At 46.2% G+C, this 17,849-nt stretch overlaps 2 protein-coding genes across 17 annotated transcripts in view; one reads left to right on the forward strand and one right to left on the reverse strand.

Moving 5' to 3' along the window:
• The window catches only part of Pask (PAS domain containing serine/threonine kinase), a 44,819-nt gene extending 29,530 nt beyond the window's left edge, over positions 1 to 15,289 (reverse strand). The window contains exons 1-6 of one of the 8 annotated variants that reach the window (XM_074072254.1): positions 7,111 to 8,528; positions 4,781 to 4,895; positions 4,308 to 4,398; positions 3,265 to 3,505; positions 884 to 1,116; positions 107 to 277 (exon numbers count right to left, since the gene is read on the reverse strand). In XM_074072254.1, the coding sequence (XP_073928355.1) occupies positions 107 to 277; positions 884 to 1,116; positions 3,265 to 3,451 (591 nt within the window). In that variant the 5' untranslated portion in view covers positions 3,452 to 3,505; positions 4,308 to 4,398; positions 4,781 to 4,895; positions 7,111 to 8,528. Of the gene's footprint in view, positions 1 to 106; positions 278 to 883; positions 1,117 to 3,264; positions 3,506 to 4,307; positions 4,399 to 4,780; positions 4,896 to 7,110; positions 8,529 to 10,757; positions 11,186 to 14,629 lie in introns of those variants that run through there. The other 7 variants (XM_074072256.1, XM_074072255.1, XR_012447454.1 and 4 more) reach the window with 7 other exon arrangements.
• Positions 15,290 to 15,407: 118 nt separating this feature from the next.
• The window catches only part of Ppp1r7 (protein phosphatase 1 regulatory subunit 7), a 33,230-nt gene continuing 30,788 nt past the window's right edge, over positions 15,408 to 17,849 (forward strand). For 3 of the 9 annotated variants that reach the window (XR_012447455.1, XR_012447456.1, XM_074072262.1), the window contains exon 1: positions 15,408 to 15,607. Coding sequence is in view for 7 of the 9 variants with exons in the window: in XM_074072262.1 (XP_073928363.1) it covers positions 15,556 to 15,607 (52 nt within the window). In the remaining 2 variants the exon portion in view is untranslated. The remainder of the gene's footprint in view (positions 15,608 to 17,849) is intronic. The other 6 variants (XM_020183054.2, XM_020183055.2, XM_074072260.1 and 3 more) reach the window with 5 other exon arrangements.

Genomic DNA, 17,849 nt, shown 5'->3' on the forward strand with positions numbered 1-17,849 from the left:
AGAGCAAGGATTACAGCTCAGGCTTGGGTAAGGAAACAGGAGCGTTTACCACTGCATACTGCTCTGATCTTAAAGCCAAGATAAGAGCCCCACTATGCCCACTTACCACCGTGCCAAACACTACTGCAGCGTGGCCATCGGCCTCCACATGCTCTTCACTGAGGGCTTCCACCACATCGGAATCCGACTTCAGGAAGAACTGTGTGAGCTTCTGGCCAATCAAGTCATGGCTGCTGTACCCAAGGAGCCTGCAAGCATTGTCGTTGGCAACCAGGATCTGAAGAGCCGCAGAGGAGAGAGGACACACACGTCACCAGCAGCTCCTCACACTCCTGGCAACAAAGCCAAGGAGAAGGACGACAGAGAAGCCAGCCAGACTCGACAACCCACCCTCTCCCAGCACTGCCTCCAATCCTCTCCATCAAGGTCAGAGAGCGACATTCACACCCTGCACCCCAGGTGTCTCAACCTCACAGACAAGAGACCCAGACAGGGCTGACTGCATCCAAGACCCCATTTTACCAGCCAAAACGGGCCTGTGACAATCAAAACTAAGAAAATATGAGAATTCACATAAACTTTGCTCCAGTCTAACAATTTCAGGTTATGTGTACATAAACATACGTAATGCAAAACACATTTAATTCAAGCACTGAGTCTCTGTTCTTACGTAGCTGCTAAAGCACATCAAAGCATGTGCCCCACTCTTTCCTTGAACCTCTGTCCTAAGAAGAGGATTCTCCAAAACCGTATCTCCTTTGCTACTATACAGGTAAAACCAAATACAACACTTAAAACACAAATTCCTTTGTTTGAGGTGCCAGGTTTAAGGCACAAACCCCAAACCAACATCCACAGCTGGGTCTCAAACCAATGCTGATACCTCTGTAGTCTTGGCATCCACAGTGAAGACGGCCTTGTTGGGGTTGCACACAGGGGCCGAGAGCAGGGGCGCAGACCACCCTGAAGACAGGCCGCGCAGCAGGGAGCAGCAGGACGCACTGCCCAGAGACCCTGCTAGGTCCGCATGCTCGGGTGTGGTGGGGCAGTGCAGTTTGCTTGTGCAGATGTTTTGGGCAGCCAGCGATGACAAACAGTAGGAGCTCCACCTATCCTCTGGAAAGGAAAGGAGAGGAAAGAAAGCACTAGACCTGAGTATCTGAACGAGTCCCAATTAAATAGCCCTCCAGTGCTCAGTGGCCCAGAAAGCACAAAGAGCCCAAGATCAACATCGCTGTCAGGCACAGGTGGCTCACACACATGCAATCCTAGCTACCTGGGAGGTTAAGATCAGGAGGATCACAGTGTAAGGCCAGCTCAAGCAAATAGTTAGTGAGACTCCATCTCCAAAAAAAATAACCCGAACAAAATGAACTGGAGTCTTGCCTCAAGCAGTAGAGCTCCTGCTTTGCAAACGGGAAGCCCTGAGTTCAAACCTCGGTCCTACCAGAAAAATAAATAAATAAAAACAGAAATAATAAATCACACTTTCAGGCCCTGTCCCTCCACTTACCAATGTCTCCTCCTCTCCTGTGTCAGTCATCCCAAAACCCCATAGCACCTCCAGAACTGCCCTGCTACTTTTTCCCAGAAAATGTCACACAATTCAGAAGCTTCCTGCTGCCCACCTGCTCACCTGCCCACCACTCCAGAGGAGCTGCTCTCTAGTGGCTTCCAAAATGCTTGGCCCAGCAGTCAGTCCTCAGTCCTCACTGTACTCTACTTACCCACAGCACTGGGCCTCTGGCCACCCTCCACAGCCACGCAACCCTGGCTGGATTGCCCCTTCCAGGCACCTGAGTTCCTTTCCCTTCCCCACCTCTGATCTGGCTGCACCTCACCTGCTCCTCAGCACTTTCAAACACCCTTGAAAGATCAATGAACTGTTGGCCTGCACACTCACCACCAATCCTGACCCACCCCTGGGCCTAACTGCTCACTCCCTCTCCTGCCTGCATCCTTCCAGGGAGAAACTGAACATGCACAACCTGAGTCTTCACTGCTTCCCCATCCCATCTGCTCCTCCACATTCTTCATCTAGGATCTAGATTTCCTCAGTAAGTAGTCTCACTCCGACCATCCTCGGAGGCTAGCACCCACATGGCCACCTTGCCATCCCTCCTCTTCTCAGGCAAGTCCCAGAGCAAGGCCACCCCCTTCCTCACACCTCTCGCTCTTGCCCCTGCTCCTTGTGCAATGACCAGAAGGATCCCCTTAAAACCAGTCTATGGGCCAGGCAACTGGCTCACACCTGCAATCCCAGCTATTCAGAAGGCAGCGACTGGAATGATCATGGTTCAAGGCCAGGCTGGGCAAAAAGTTAGCAAGACACCATCTCAAACAATAACTGGGCATGTTGGTGCCACCTATTTCAACAACATAGGAAGCATAAATAGGAGGCTCACAATCCAGGCCAGCCTGGGCAAAAACACAAGACCATAACCCAAATATAAGTAAAAGCAACAAAGGGCTGGGAACATGGCACAAGTGGCATAGCATAAGCCTAACAAGCATGAGGCCCTGAGTTCAACCCTCCAGCACCCCAAACAAACAAACAAAAAGCAATTCTCCAGCACTGCAGAGAATGCCCCTAGGATTGCCAGTACCAGGGGAAGCCACCATGTGAGAGGCTGCCAGTCTCAAGACATGGCTTCCTGTGGCCCTTTCCCAGGACCTACTGCTCCAGTCACCCCAGGACCAGCACCCCGTGAAGCCACTCCACAACCCTGGCACCCATGTCTCAAGACGGAATCCCAGCCTTCCCCGCAGCTCTACTCCATTCTCTTCCTATAAGATTTCCCTGTTTTCTAGGTTCACCTCAACTTCAAGAAACCATTCTGTTGTCTCAAGCACTCATCACAAAATATGTCCCTCAAGGTGGGCAGTGCCTTCCTCTTGGCTGTGGCCCAGGGCTGCGGGGTACCTGGGCACAGGAGGCACCACTGACTGGAAAGCTCAGCCAGCTGTGGCGCAGGGATACCCACACTACAAAAGTGGTTGCCCTTGTCCTCATCCCTGCAAGGTAAAACCTGACGGTCAGGATCCCCTCTGTCCAGGTGGAAAGCCCTTACTTGCTGCACAGTCAGTAAATGTGAAGGCCTGGGGTGTCCTCTTCAGTACCTCAGCACCTCAGCACACAACTCTTCCTCACAAGAACACAAGAACTGACTCTAGTCACTGACAAAAGGGTGCCCAGGGGAGAAAACAGCAACTTCACATTTTTGGTTTACAGAGCTGATGTGCCCAACAGAGAGATCTCATTACCAGAGAGCGCCATCCTGCTCTGGCAGAGTTTGGAAAGTCCATTCTTTCTGCTCAGGTGTCTATGGACTGGGGAGAATGTCTTGATGGGCTCAGAGGTGAACTGTGTGACTGGGCCCTCCGGCACAGGAAGCCTCCCAGCCAGGCATCTGTGGTCCTCATCAAAGGTGGGTGTGTCTCTGTCCTCCATGGGGAGCAGGAGGGCCAGTCCCCAAGCTCCCACCTCTAGGAGTCCTCACCTCGCCTGGAAGACAAAGGGTGTCTCGTTAACCTCTGCAATGCAAAAATGCACAGGCAGTTTAACCAGCTAATGCCTCACAAAAGACATACATGCAACGCCATCCACCACAGTGAGTACGGTCAATCCAAAGCTGTGCTAAAAGAAACTGTCACAGGAATACATATGAAGGCACGAGAAAATGAGAAAGTAAAATGGGAAAAACAAGGAATGGAGTAGGAAGGTGCCACAAGGGAAGGCAGAAGTTGCAGGTTAAACATAAGTGGAAATACTCCCGGGTTAAGATCATTACAGATGCCATGAGAACCCCCAGCTCCCGAGGGTCTGCACAACTCTTGTGCCACCACAACACAGAGAACCACCTTGCAGCACCCAGTAAAGCCACAGCCAAGAGTATGCTTCACACTCCTTAGCTCTTAGCTAAGCTCCACTCTCCCACAGATGGACCTAGCACTAGCACCAGAGGTGTTTTTGTTTTTAATTACTTTGATATAATTGTAGATTCAAGTATTGATCTAAGAAAAAATACAGAAAAATACCATGTGTCCTGAGTTTCCTCCAATGGAGACTACAGTACAGGATCACAACCAGAAAACAATGCTGCTAAAATGGGCATTGACAAACACTTCTATGTGCGTGCTGAATTCCTATGGTCTTTTCATGTGCACACACTTCCGTGACTGCCCACAGTGAGGACAGGGTGGTCTGTGTGTCACATGGGCAAGCATGTGAGCCACGAATGCAACAGTGCCCTGTGCTCGTGGCCACTCAACGGAGAGCAACTAAGTTTAAAGCCTTCTTTGCCCACCTGGTCATCCAGGAGTAGATTGTCATCTTACTGTCATCTGACAATAAGAGAGCATTCTGTGACCAATACTGGAACCAGTGGCTGAAGTCCCCTGTGAAGTAGAAAACAGAGGCAAGACATACCCACCCCAAGCCTGAGCCCCCTCTTCTAGACCTCCTTCTAGATACCCAGAACCCCAAGGCTCCTGACTAAATGGCCTGGAGCCTATTTTCAAGGCCCTCTTCTCACACAGGGTCAGCATGCCCAGACCCAAAAACATTCTAAAAAGGTACCTCGAAAGAAAGACAAAACTTGAGCAAGCAGGTGAGTGAGGGGCCTGACACAGCACACAGGCCCTTCACAGTGCAAACCTGGGGTTGGAGGGAAACGGAGCCACTCTTCCACCACCACCACATTCCCGCTAAGTAGTTCCAAGGAATCCCAATCCTCCAGTTCTATCCTGGCTTTCAAGTTGTAAGCCTAACTGTACATACGTTGATTATGGTTCGGAGCCTCCCTTGCACTCATGTTCCTCGACCCATAAATCTAAAGGCCTGACCCATGCTCACTTCAGCTGTCAGCTCCCAATTTCAGCACGGCAGGAGCACTCTGTGAGGCAGAATGGGTTAGAAAAAGTAAGTCATGAGGATTAAGAGCCAGGAACTACGAAGAAATATTTTATTAATGAAGAACTTGATTGGGAGCCTTTCTCTCTGATCTCATATGCACATCCCTCATAGCTGCACCATACAGTAAAAAAAAAAAACAAACCACTCTAGCCTTGCCGAGATGATTAACATGGCCCGAGAACCAAATCGGTGCATCTTGAAGAAAACACTTATCTTCAGAAAGATGTTCAGTAAAATGACCCTGGTGATCACAGAAACGCTTACAAAAAGAGAAACGGGCATTTGTGTGGCTGCGACCCAGATTAGCAGTTAATGTCCGCAGTCAAACTGAATATGTCAAACACTATAGCACCAAGAATGATTTAAATGTGTCAGAGGCTCAGGGCAAAAGGGCTCTTAGCTAAAGGAATGTTCAAGCTAAACCGCTCTCTTATTTTACTTAGTATCAATACTCCTGATGTTAAACTGACTCATTTGTGTCTCTATAATACATTTGCATATTGCTTATGAAGTGTGTCTTGCTCTGCTTTCTGCTTTGCTCAATAAATACTGCTAGTCTCTAACCTTGCCTTCTGTCTTGACCTGAAATTCTTTTCTGTGCTGGAGACAAGGACCTACTGGGGCCATAAATTGAGAGCCACTCCCTCTAAGGACTTCCTTGGACTTCCACCAATTCCCAATGACACTTAAAAGGAAAACTGAGGACCCCAACAGAAACAGAATATTGACATCACAAAATCCCATAGAGCTACACAAACCAAATAAATACAAAATATGACATAATTGATTTCAGAGAAACAGACCAATAAACACAAAAAAGCCTGGCACACAATGAAGAGCCTATTTCCAATCAATGGGGAACCCACAGCATGACCTTGGACAGACAACACGGCTTTTCAAGTGCCAGTACCCACGTATAAAATGAGGATACCAAAACACACAGCCTGTAGCACTTCTGAAGGGACGCAAAGAACTAAGTCAGGACTAAGTCAGGACTCAATACTTAATCATTTTTATCTGCTAGTCTTAAATGGAGTTAAACAATTTGGGATAAAAATGTATCCCCATATCTTCCCATGTACAAGACTTGGTTCTGGGTAAATTTAAGAACAAAAGATAAAAGTTCAAGAAAAATGCAAGACTCAACATAACAGATTGTATAACTCAGTAGCCCTTGCATTTTATAATAGCCAGAGCTCATAAGAGTGTTGTGATAGGCGAAGAAACAGGAAAGGAGGAAGAGCTTCCAAAAATTCCACAAATTAAAAATAACACACAAGAGTCAAAGTAGGATCAAAGTGAGTGGTCCCAAGAGAGCTGTCCTGAGACCCCTAAAATGGGCCAGGGACCCTGAGAGAGGGCTAATGTGGTCCCAATTCAGTTAAACCCTTAGGTTCTGGCAAAAGCAATCCTCTCAGAAACAAAATATCCTAAATACAGTTTTCCAAGGATTAAGATCAATTAAATATGCTGTCTTCTAACCTACAAAGAAGAAAAACAACTACTCTTAGTGAGATTCAACAGAAAAATCAAACCAGGAACACTAGCATGGCATGATCAGACCCAGTATGCGCAATGGAGGCCTACGTTTTAACATACAGAGGTAGGGTCACAAGTGAACAAACATTTCTCACACACAGTTAACTATGTTTTCAATGAGTCTCTTAGCCTTTCAGGCAAACAAGCCTTTAAGAAATGCATTTTTTAAATTATAGAACTAGGGCTGGTAGAAAAGCTCCATGGTAGAGAGCCTGCCTAGCAAGCATAAGGCCCCAAGTTCAAATTCCAGTGCAACCAAAAATAAATAATAATAGAACTGAAAAACTTAATTTGTAATTAAAATTTTCTCACAAAGAAAACTCTAAGCCTGGATGGCCTCACTGGTGAATTCTATCAAACATTTAAGGGCTGAAGGTTAGTAGTACAGTGCTTGCCTAGCACGCACAAGGCCCTGGGTTCAACCCCCCAACAGCACAATAAAGCAAAAAAAAGCTTAAGAAGGAAATAACATCAGTAGTAGACGAACTCTCCTAGAAACTACAAAAGAAGAAAACGTTTCCCAGCCCCCCAATGCCAAAACCAGACACACTACTAGAAAAGGAAACTACTGACCAATAGCGCTCACTAACATAGAGATAAGAATTCTCAAAACATTAGCAAATTCAATTATGCAAGAGATTAAAAGGGAAGCATACCATAACCAAGAGAGGCTTGTTACAGGCACGAAAGGTTGGTTCAGTATTTGGAAATCAATCTATGTAATCCACCACATCAACAGGAAAAAGAAAAGGAACAAGGAAGAAAAGTCACATGAGCTTATCAAGTGATCCAGGAAAAAAGCATTTAACAAAATTTAACAGCCCTTTGGGGTAAAACACCACAAATTCAAAACAGAGCTGCTTTGGCCAGACAAAGAACATCTATGAGAAGCCTGCAGCTGGCAGCACACAGAGTGATAGACTAAATGCTGCCCCTCCAAGCCCAGGAGGAAGTCCCCCAGGTGCCTTTTGTTCAACAGTCCTGGAATCCTGCTCAGTATAAGCAAGCAAGAAAAAGAAACAGGCACACAGCCCACAAGGATGTAGTAACACTGTCTTGAATCATAAAAGACATGGTGAAGAACAACTAAGTTCAGCAAAGTCATAGGGAACAAGAGAAATACATAAACACCAACTGTATTTCTAGATAGCAGTAATGAATGCCTGGAAATTACTTTTTCCATTTTGGCAGTACTGGGGTTTGAACTCAGGGCCTCACACTTGCTAGGCTGGCACTCTACCTCTTGAGCCACACCTCCATTCCTTTTTGGTTTAATTTTTCCCTAGACTAGCCTGTACTGCATCCTCCTATTTATACCTTCAAGTAGCTGGGATGGTACGTACACACCAGCATGCCCAGATTATTGGCTGAGATGGGATGTCACTTTTTGCCCAGGCTGGCCTCAAAGTACTATTGTCATCACCTGGCCTCTCCCTGTGTCTGTCTTCACATGGCTATCTTCTCTGTCTCCTAAGTAGCTGGTATGAGCCACTATGCCCAAGCCTAGAAACTAATTTAAGAAAAAAACCCCACACATATAGAAACATAAAAAACATGAAATACTAAGGGGAAATCTAATAAAATATGTGCAAGAACATGTACAATGCAACCACAAGCATGGCTGCAAGAAAATAAAGAGCAAAACTAACAGACAAATGTGTGCCATGGATCAGAGGGCCCAGCATCACCTCAAACCAATCCAGCAGAATCTCAATCAAAATCTCAGCAAACTGGGTGTGGTGGCGGTGGCCATACCTGTAATCCCAGCACTTGGGAGGCTGAAGCAGGAGGAAAGCAAGTCTGAGGCCCGCAAGGGCTATACAATGATATCAAAGGTGGAAAAAAAAAGAAAAGGAGGGCAGAGATTCAAAGGACAGCAGTTCATGGCAAAAAGTCAGCAATACCCCCATCTCAACCAATAAATGAGGCTTGGTGATGCACACCTGTTATTCTAGCTGTAGGAGGATGACAGTTCAAGCTGACCTGGGCAAAAACATGAGAAACTATCAAAAAATAACCAAAACAAAAAGGGCTTGTGGGCATGGCTCAAGTGGTAGAGCACCTGCCTAGCAAGCACAGGCCCTGAGTTCAAATCCGAGTACCACCAAAAGAAAAGAAAGGGGACTGAGGGAGAACAGGAGGTAGGGGGAAGGAAGGGAAAGGAAGGATGCTTTTATAAGAACTAAAAAGCTAATTCTAAGTTTTATACAAAAAGGCAAAAAACAAACAAACAAACAAACATAGAACAGCCAAGACAATACTGAAGAAAAAGAATGAACTGGAAGACCCAATTCAAGCCTCGACTATACTGGACCAGCAATCAAGCAGCAGTTGGCAGGAGGATAAACATATAACACAGAAAACATCCAGACATAAAGCCACCCATACATGGCAAATTTCACTTTTGACAAAAGTACTAAGGTCATCCATGGAGAAAAGATAGCCTTTTTAACAGCTACAGCTGGAGTAGCTTGATATCCACGAGAGAAATAACCTTTGACCTTTACCTCTTTACATCTATGAAAATTAACTCAAAATGGATCATAGGTCTAAATGTAAAAGTTAATACTATTAGTTTCTGTATTAGTTTCCAAGAACTGCCATAACAAGGTACCACAAACTGGGTGTACAATCTCACAACTCTGGAGGCTAGAAGTACACAAAGTGTCGGCTTGGCTGTGTTCCCTCTGAAAGCTGCAGGAGGACCTCCCTTGGCTTTCTCTAGGTCTGGTAGCTGACTGTTCACTCATGCACTCCTCAGCTTTTAGCTACATCACTCGGGGATCATCTCTGTTGTCACAGGGCCTCTCCCTGTATCTGTCTCCACATGTCCATCTTCTCATAAAGACCAGTCACTGAACAAGGGCCATCCTACTTCAGTATGAGCCTGTCTCACTAAATCCATTAAGACCCTATTTCCGAATAAGGTCACATTCTGAGATACCAGGGTTAGAACTTCCACTTACAAATTTTGAAGGGACACAATTTATCCTGTGATAACTTCCAAGCAAAATCAGAGAAATATATTCACAATGTAGACAATCATTTTCCAGATAAGACTCAAAAAAGCATGAACCATAACAAAAATATTGATAAGTTAGAGTTGATCAAAATATAAAGCCTCCACTTTTTGGAGACAAAAAGTGAAAGACAAGCCATGGATGGGGAGGAAATGTTCACACTATCTGTACCTAACACACAGCTGGCAGCCAGCAGACAGAACTCTTGCAAGCCAAGTAGAAGAAGACAACCTAATTTTTTAAAAGAATGAGCAAAAATTTTTGAATAGACACTTCACCAAACATGACATGCAAATGGCAGAGAGGCACATTTTATTATTTGTGTGTGTGGCATCATCATTTGTAATGTATGTTGCCATTTGTCAGGGAAATGCAAATTAAACCCAGTGTGCCATCTTTACACAATCATTCAAATGACTACAATTTAAAAGAATGAAAATGCAGAATTTGGTAAAGATATGGAACAATGGAAGGCTAGATGACTGATGAGAATTGAAAAGCAGTTTGCCAATGACTCAGGACAAGGTGACTGTGCAAAAGAAAGGAGCACACATGTCTACAGATGATTACACACATGATGTTAACAATAGCTTTCTTCATAACAGCCCCAAACTGTCTATCCTTCATCAGCAGAACAGATAAACAAACAGATAGACAAAAGTCTATCCTCATGAAAAGAATCTTACTTTCAACAATGAGAAGGAATGTGCAGGCAACACAAACAATGACACAGGTGAACGTCAGAATCCTTACACTGCACACCAGTGGCCAGACACAAAAGACCACATACGGCAGGAATCCACTGATGTTGAACACCAGAAAAGACCAACCCAATCTCCAGGGAAGTAACAGAGCAGTGATGATCTGGGTTGAGTAGCAAGCAGGGAAGGGCTTGATGTAGGTGATGGGGCTGTCCTGAGCCTTAACTATGGCTGTTTCCACAGCTGTACACACACCTCAGAGCCCCCTGAACTACACACTCAGCATGGGCACACTTAGTGTATATAAATTACGTCCCAATAAAGTTAATTTTTAAAATGTCAACAGACAGGTAAAATAGCCAGGTAGTCACAGCTTAAAAAGACATATAGTGAATTAGAAGATGCAGTTGAATAAATACTCCAGAATGCAACACAGAGACAAAAGATAAAAATATGGCAGCAAAGTTAAGAGATAAAGACTGACATAACCTAACAAACACATAATTGAAGAAAGAATGAAGAGGAAGAAATATTTGAAGAGATAAAAGTGACTGGTCTTCAATTACAAATAAATACACATACAAATCCAGAACCTCTGTTCACCAAGTGTGGGTCAGGGAGGAGATGAACGCACTTAAGTTTCCCAGATATGAGAATGGAGCAGAAAGCCAGCATTTTTGTATTGGTGCAGCTGTGCAGGATGAAACAAATTGTTCAAATGGACCAACGGGGAGTACAGCAACAGGCCAGGGCACATGAGCATGTGACATGTGACTGAGGGAGGGGTGCTGACCATGGAAGAAACAAGGCTATTCAGCACAGGTGCCGGGACAAGCTGCTGTCCAAATGCAAACAATGAGAGCACAGCTATCAACACACCATACACAAAAACAATGCCCAGGGTATAAAAGACCAAGCTTTCAGAAGAAAATAGAAAACTTTCTGTGAGTCATTGGGGTAAGCAAAGTTTCCTTAAACAGGAAACAAAAAATTTCTGCCTATAAGCCTGACAAACTTAACATTAAAATTGAGAACATGTGCTCATAAGAAATACAAAGAAGACAGTGAAATGAAGCTGTGTGTAGTGGCATGCCCCTAGAGTCTCAACTACTCGTTGTGGCTGAGGCAGTAAGATTGTAAGTTTGCAGCCAACCTAGACAACATAGTGAAACCATCTCTTGTAAGAAAAACAGGGGGCTGCAGGTATAGCTCAATGGTAGAGAGCATAAGTTAAAGCAGAGAAGGGGGAGGAAGAAGAGGGAAAGAAGAAAAGGATGAGAAGAAAATGAAATGACAAGCTACAAATTGGGAAAAGTTATTTGCCACATGAATAATCAAGAAAGAATATCCAGAACAGTTTTAAAGGTAAATAATTTAACATTTAAAAAAAAATTTTAAAAACACATGGTAACTTTTAAACACCAGAAAAGTGACAAGAAGTAGAGACAAGAGTACACGGAAGAGGAAATCCTAGGGACCAATAACCTATGGCTAAAGTTTTAACATCACTAACATAATCATGATACTGTGACACCTAGTAAATCACCAAAAATTAAGAATTCTGATAATACCAAATGTTGATATGGGTTTGGATCAATAGGAACCCTAATAATTTACTATAATCTCTTTAGAAAATAAGTCAAACATTTGTCTACTCTAGGCCAGCATTTTCCATTTAGATTTATATTCTCTAGAAATTCTTGCATATGAGTAGGAAGATACACACAAGACTGGTCAGGCCATCATAGCAAAGACAGGCAAAAAAGAGAGGTGGATAGGGAGGGAAAGGCAAGAAGGAATGAAATGAAGCAACCTAACCATTCAACAAAAGAATAGACTTAAAATTCTGGTATACTCATGTTATGAACTACAGCAGTAAAAACAAGTGAATTACACAAGCAAGGATAAATCTTATCCTTTAAGGATTCACACAAACATGATAAGACTATTTCTTCAGAAGCAGACTAAAACCCCACATTTCAGGCAGGTGGTTTCTTGAGGTCAGGCAGAGGGGTGAAATTCCAAAGAGGCACAATGGCACAGGGGGAGTACCCTGCTTCCTGATTTGGGTGGTAGGCTTAAATGTGTCCACTTTATTATTAGAAGTCATGATTCATTACCTTCATTCTTTTGTATTGATCAACCAATGCATACTTTAAAATTAAGAGATGTTTTACACACACACACACACACACACACACACCCATGGGATCCTAGAAAGAATGGCTCATTACAACCTGAAAAATGTGTAGGAACCTAGAAAGAAATAATTATTACAAAGTGTTGCTTTCCTTCAAGTCCCAACATTTAAATGTTACAGATTCATGTCTCCTCTAGGCATCTAAATGCACTAGTTATTGCTACAATAAATAAAAATGACATGATCATACTGGAGTTTTATACTTTGAGAACCAACCTATAAACAAAACTTAGAACACTTAATTATGAAGTCAGAATACATTGTAAATGTACTCTTGATTCAAAAAAAAAATGACAACTTCAGAATACATTGTTACAAAATCTCAATTTGTAAAAAATATAATACAACTCTTCAGACTACATTGTCAATGCTGTAACACTATCTTAAAAATAATATAACTCTCAGAATACATTATAAATGTTGTAAAATTTTTCTTTGTAAAAGTAACAAAATGGGAAGAACAGAAAGATACTTGAAGGGAAAATAAAAGCAAGGAGTTTTTTGTCTTTCATGGAAAATAAGAACATGTTTAATTAGTTTCTCACAGTTACAATGGCACCTACAATGGTAAGGAGAAAAGTCATATACTGGCTGACTGGGGATGTGTGGGGAAGGTATCAGTAAAGATTAATCCTTTTTCTTTCTGTATTTCCAGTTCTGTTTAAGGTCCATATGGGCCAGTTGAGCACTGAGCAGCACATCTACCCCACAGGGATCAGAAGACCTCAGCATCACCCTGGCAGACCTCACCATGCAGTCTATCCATCCGTCACTTAATTCCTCACAGGTTTAGTTTTTACTAAGTTTTAACCAGAAATACATACAAGTCCAGGCCTAGAGTTTTAGAATACTTTTTTTGTTTTGTTTTGTTTGTATCTGCTCCAAGCAGGAGACATGTGAAACTGAACCCAGACAGCACCCAGTGGTGTCACAGGGTAATCCTAATCCCATTACTAGTTCCGATTCCAGAAGTGCAAGGAACTCCACACCAGACAATATAGAAGCAAGGACAGCTTTGAGTGAGAGCAGCTCTGAGAAATCACTCCTTGCTCTCCCAAGTGAACCTCTACAAGTAGCTCTCTCTCCCACCAGGACAAAATCTAGGAAGCAAATTGCTCCCACTGCCAGTGGACAACAAAGAGCAACCAGCCTCTCTAGGAGCCAACCAGGAGACACTGGAGAGAGCGGAAAATGGCGAGGACGATGGACCTGGAAATTTTAAAACCACTGAATCAACCAAACCTAAACCCTTCCTTTCTCTGGACTGTGGGTTTGGGGGCAAATTGCTTTCCTCAGTTAGAGCCATTCTGAGCCTATGGCTTTGTTTCTCGCATCCAGACATCCTAATGAATATGCAAATAACTGCCACTGTGCTGAAGGGTAGAAGCAACCGGCACTTCCTAGACTGCATGGTCAGCAATGGCTTCCTGGATGTGAGACTTACAGAGCCCTGTGGAACTGAGTGAAGAAGCCTTTCGTCCAGGCAAGAAGTACAGGAGCTCAATGTGCAGAAGAGCAGGTGAAAACAGGCCTGGAGAAACCAGACACTAAATCCCAGAACCTCCTAGACCTTCCCAGGCAGTCTGGATTTCACAAAGATCATTCTAAGAACAAGGTAGGGGCAAGGTTGGAATGAGGGGGAAAAATTACAGTAATCCAGGGTGGAAATTGTGAGTTTTTAAGACCACGGGAGAAAGATGGAGAGAAGGGCACCCACAAGAGAAAAACTAGCACAGACTGACTGGATTTCCCAAGTGAAGAGCTGCAGAGGGTGAAGAAGCCTCCCAAGTTTTTCATCTCAAGCAACTGCTCTGGGAAAAAGAAAATGCGGTTAAGATCAGGTATAAAGTCCGTGGGGGGGGGGGGCGGGGATCCAGTAACAGAAGCAGCTCATTCATTCCTCGCCCAAACGTGCAGGAGCGCAGCGCTGGAGAGCAGCAGAGCGCAGGACGCAGGCTCGAAGGAGAGCAGGCCATGGATAAGCTGAGAAAACGCGCACAATTAGAGCTAGACGAGAAGCTCCAACCCCATAGGGTTACACTATCAGAACACTCGGGTCAAACCGCCGGAACCCGCCACCGAGCCGCGGATCGAGCTGGTGGCACAACCTGGGGCGTGGACCGGAAGGAAGGGGCGCGGCCGGGAGGGCCAGGGGACCGGAGGCAAGCTCGGTGCGCTAGAGTGCGTCGCGTCGCCGGGGATGCGAACGGATAGCGACTCTCAGCAACCGCTCTCCCGAGCGCAGGTGTCTTACCTGGGACCAGCGAGGGTCACAGCGCCCAGTTGCTTCACAACGCGGAGGGAGCCGACGCGCGCTTCAAGGCCATGGACCAATCGAAAAACGACTTGCGCCGATTGATGGGTCGAATGGGCCAATCACAGGTGCCTGTAGGCGGGACTCGGTGATCCCTAAGAGAGAAGCCCGCGCGAACAGTTGCTAGGGACGCACCGGACGCCCCCTACGGCGACTCAGCGGAGCCATAAACCAGGACTCCGCACCCCCAACCTGGCGGACGCCGTTTTTTCCGTCGCGGAATCGAGAAGGCGAGCGGCGCGTGTCTAGCCTCTCAGCAACACTTTCTCAAGGCGGTGGGCACGGGACGGAGGCGGATAAGGCTATGACATCCGCAGTGGGCTGGGAGCGGCTGGTTAGCGCCCCGGAGCCGGCCTGCGGCCCTCCCGTCTGCATTGAGCGTCAGCTAAAGGGGGGGCCTTTCGCGCCGGTAAATCAACACAGGAGAAAGTGGTTGCTCTGGCCGCCCGCCTTATCGTGCAGATGCAGCAGCGAGGCTTCGGACGCCGGGGATGCACGTGCAATTGGCCGCATCTGCAGCCCGTGGAGCGATCGTCCCGGCACTGTCCCTCCATGCCTCCGAAGTCGGCATGGAGACTTACGCGAACCCGAGAGCCCAGAGCATCTCCCACGCTGTCAGACGCTCTGTCGGAACACCCGCTTCCACCCAGCACCTTGCACGCTCTTCCAACACCTTCCGAAGGGGGGGGGCGGAAGAAGACGGGACTTGGCGGGAACTACAACTCCCATGAGGCTCGGTGTTCACGCAGGCCCATCAGCTTAAGTCGCTGCGCCTGGCTCTATTGGCTGGCCGGCTCGGGGCCGGGAGCGCTGATTGGTCCAGGGCCCTGAGGCGACAGATTCCGGAAAAAGGAAGAGCAGCCAATATGGCGGCGGAGCGCGGCGCGAGGCAGCAACAGTCGCAGGAGATGATGGAGGGTGAGCGGCCCCTGCGGGTGGCGGGGGAGTGACGGGAGGGGACAGCGAGCCCGTAAGGCCCCTCGCCGGAGAGCAGCTTGGCGTCTGGCCTCCGGCCAGGACCTCAGACCATTGACAGCTGCTAGCCGGGCTAGACGGGGCGGGAGAAGCACGGACCCGGGGAGCCCCGGCCCGTAGGCGGCAGCGGCCGGAAAGGACCACAGTCCGGGGAAGAACACGGCGCGAGCCCAACGGGGGCTGACGGGGAAGCGGCGGAGGTGGGGGAGCCTCGCCCCGAACCTCTGAGATTGACAGGCGTGGGGTGGGAGGGGCAGCCTGCTGCCAGCTCGCGGGGAAACTGAGGCTGCCGGCTGGGGGACCTGCGGAGCCCGCGGCGTGTTCACGTGGCTCGGGTGGGGAAGGGTCCGCTCTGCAATATGAACGGGTTTTGGCAAAGGGTTGAGAGCTCGAAGATTTAGTTACACGAGGCGGTGCCTGTTTTCTAGGCTTTCGTGGTCTTGAAACGAGAAGTTCGACATCTTCGCTTTCCGTCTTGCTGGAATTAGCGTGTCATCTTCTGCATGTGCTTATGCATGTAATTTGTGTACACGTAGTGGTGTAAACATATGCATAATTGTATGCATACGTAGACTCGCACATTCACACACCCTCGTCCCCACTTGGAGCCGGCGGACTCTGCTTAAACGCTTTCGGCTCCACTGCTTGAGTGCACGGTACAGACTTCCAGAGGAACAAGTCGCTGTCTCTTGTGAAAAGTGCCAGGGACGAAGGTCCCAGGGCTGGGAGAGAGGGAGCAGAAAGGCTGGCATGTTTGAGAGTAATGACTGCTGTCTAAATTGGGCCTTAAAGAATCACTAGATGTCAGCCAGGTAGGGTGGAGTCGTGGGAATCAAATATCCTTCCAGATAAAGAAAACCCAGGCAGACTGCAAAGGGGTGTGTGGAGGAGAGGTCCACCGAGGGTGACAGTCATATGTGATGATGGGGGGTGGCCAGAAAAGGTCAAGGAGGGTCTTGGAGGGAGTCACGTTAGGGGCCCTTGAAACTTTTTTTAAGCAAAAAATTGCTTTTTTGTATCCCCTTTTCCCCCAGTCCTCCAGCCCACTCCTGTTCCCTCTTCCACTGTTTCCATTTTTTGGTAAAGGGCAAATACAAAAGCCAGGTTTTTCTCTCTTCCACTCCCACACGTTACCAGCTCTGACACTCCTTCTGCTTCAATAGCTACAAATTTTCCACACTTCCTTTATTCACTCCACCATCTCTACAGATATTCTACAGTACCTTGGCTCAGATCTTCCTCTTCTGGGAGATTTTATTGCCTGTTTGCCATCCCATGCCAGCCATGGTACCCAAAGCCCCACGTTTACTCTCTTATGTGCTGATTGGCTGCCCAGGCTCCAGACCCTCTCTGTTGCCCTCAGGATAGATTCACATGTTGCACTTTAGCTGCCTTCCCCCTCCTCTGGCCCCTCCTGGGGGAAGGTTCATAGGCTTTAACCCAGAACTTGGTCTCCCTGAGCCTGAACTAAAGTCTGCCCTGTGCTTAATGGTAATTCATTTATTAAATTCTCTTGCATGTTGTGCACATGCTAACCTAATTATAACAATAACTCTCTGAGTCACGGGTGCTCCACTAGTTCCCTTCTATAGATGAGGAGACTGAGGCTTGGAAAAAAAAGTGATTTGACAAAGCTGCATCTCAGAGCAAGAACCATTGGCATTCCAGAAATACTTCTGAAATCAGAGATCAGATTTGGGTTTTAGAATCAGATCAGATTCTGTGACGATGGAGAATAGGTTAAGCAAAACAAGATAAGCAAGAGAGACCAGTCTGGAGGCAGGCTTCAAAAGCTGAGCCAAGGCAGTTGCTGGATAAAGGAAGAAGGAATGGATTTGATGGATTTGGAGGTGGATTTTAAAGCGAATTTGTTTTGTCCATCATCCTTTCCTGTGTATGCTTTGCTAAGCACAGCAGGAAATAAAAATGAAATGAAATTTCTGTACCCTCAGGAGTACATCCCTTTGCAAAAAAAAAAAAATCATAGAAGGAGAACACTTTGAGTGTGCTTGGTAATTCCAACCAATGTGGTAGTGCCTTAGGTATTCCAGACAGACTTCCAAAAGAGATCATGAAAAAAGTTATGAAAAAGGATAATTATTTAACAGACTTGTTGGGAATTTTTTGCTAGCATGTCACATTGCCTTATTAACTCAAAAAATATTTCTTTACCTGCCTTTTAAAG

Source organism: Castor canadensis, chromosome 4, assembly GCF_047511655.1.
Source record: "Castor canadensis chromosome 4, mCasCan1.hap1v2, whole genome shotgun sequence".
NCBI classification, from domain to species: domain Eukaryota; kingdom Metazoa; phylum Chordata; class Mammalia; order Rodentia; family Castoridae; genus Castor; species Castor canadensis.